This window comes from Teleopsis dalmanni, chromosome 2 (assembly GCF_002237135.1).
Source record: "Teleopsis dalmanni isolate 2A chromosome 2, ASM223713v2, whole genome shotgun sequence".
NCBI classification, from domain to species: domain Eukaryota; kingdom Metazoa; phylum Arthropoda; class Insecta; order Diptera; family Diopsidae; genus Teleopsis; species Teleopsis dalmanni.
This window is the reverse complement of record NC_051847.1, coordinates 107,826,958-107,828,494: the sequence shown is the minus strand read 5'-3', so window position 1 is coordinate 107,828,494 and position 1,537 is coordinate 107,826,958. Positions and strand designations below refer to the sequence as shown.

Genomic DNA, 1,537 nt, shown 5'->3' with positions numbered 1-1,537 from the left:
ACAGCTTCACAGCGTAAATATGTCCACGTTAAAATCAACAATGTGCGAATCAAATTGCAATTTGATACTGCATCGGACTTAACTATCATTTCAAAATTTAATTTCAACAAATTAAATATTTTAAATACAATGGAAGTACAACCAGAATCTGCTAAAAGTGCAACTGGAAACTTACCATTGTACGCAAAATTTACATGTGATGTGCAGTTAAAAGACACAATTAGAACACTTACGTGCTTCGTTACAACGATCGATTTGAACGTATTCGGATTGGACTAGATAACTGCTTTTCAACTTAGCGATATGACGCTTAATGCTATTTGCAGCCAAATTTCAACAACAAAACAGGCAAGTAATGTTTCCATAAACTCTTCAAATGGCAAATTTCTTCCGAAAAAATTATTTCCAGAACTTTTCGAGAATGCTATGGGTCTTTGTAATAAAACTAAGGCACATTTAAGTATCAAACCAAACTGTCAACCTGTTTTCTCACCTAAACGCCCGGTAGCATACGCAGTTCAACATTTGGTTGAAGAAGAAATTAAGCGACTTCAAGATCTTGACATTATCGCACCTATCAATTATTCTGACTGGGCCGCACGAATCGTAGTCATCAAAAAGCCAAATGGTAGCATTCGTATTTGCGCTGATTTCTCAACTGAACTTAACGACGCGATTGAATCTTACAAGTATCCACTACCGCTTCCAGAGGATATTTTTGCAAAAATTAGCAATGCAACAGTATTTAGTCATATAGACCTTTCGGACGCTTTTCTCCAAATCGAAGTTGATAGCAAATCGCAAGAACTTCTCACAATAAACACGCATCTAGGTTTATTCAAATACAAGCGTATGGTATTTGGTGTCAAAACTTTTCAGCAATTTTCGAACAAATTATGGATAAAATGCTTGCGGGCTTACATTACGCAGCTGCTTACATTGACGATAGCTTTGTCTCAGATAGATACCAACAGAAGTATGACAACAACTTACAGGAAGTTCTACAACGTAGTTATAAATACGGGTTTAAACTTAAGATCGCAACATGCAATTTTTCAGTTCCTGAAATTGCTTACTTGGGATATATTGTCAGTAAAGACGGCATTCGCCCAGATCCATGAAACATTGAAGCAATCAAGACAATGCCTGCGCCAACCAATCAATCAGAACTTAGATCACTCTTCTGTGCTATCAATTTTTATGGAAAATTCATAAATCACATGCGCAAATACCGAGGACCATTAGACGAACTACTTCAGAACAACAAGCAGTGGCAATGGACGGAACTTCATCAACGCTGTTTGGTTGATTTCAAACAAATTTTGTCATCAGAGTTATTATTATCGCATTACGATCCACTGAAAAACATGATTGCATGCGACTTCGAATTAAAGTTTATTTTAACTAACAGTTTTGGGTATGCAGACGTTTTGTCACAACTCATACATGTAAGCGGCAACACTAGACAGTAATGAGAAGCGCGGCAACCCAGGTAAACGTCAGTGTGTGAAGAAGTGTTAGTGTATCAAGAGCAGCG

At 37.2% G+C, this 1,537-nt stretch overlaps 1 protein-coding gene across 1 annotated transcript; it reads left to right on the top strand.

Annotated features, from left to right (window-relative positions):
• The first annotated feature begins 303 nt into the window (after positions 1-303).
• Positions 304-1,121, top strand: LOC119675361 (uncharacterized protein K02A2.6-like). The gene is made up of 2 exons (XM_038086559.1): positions 304-832; positions 880-1,121. The coding sequence occupies exons 1-2, from the start codon at positions 304-306 to the stop codon at positions 1,119-1,121; spliced, it is 771 nt and encodes a 256-aa protein (XP_037942487.1).
• Positions 1,122-1,537: the final 416 nt, after the last annotated feature.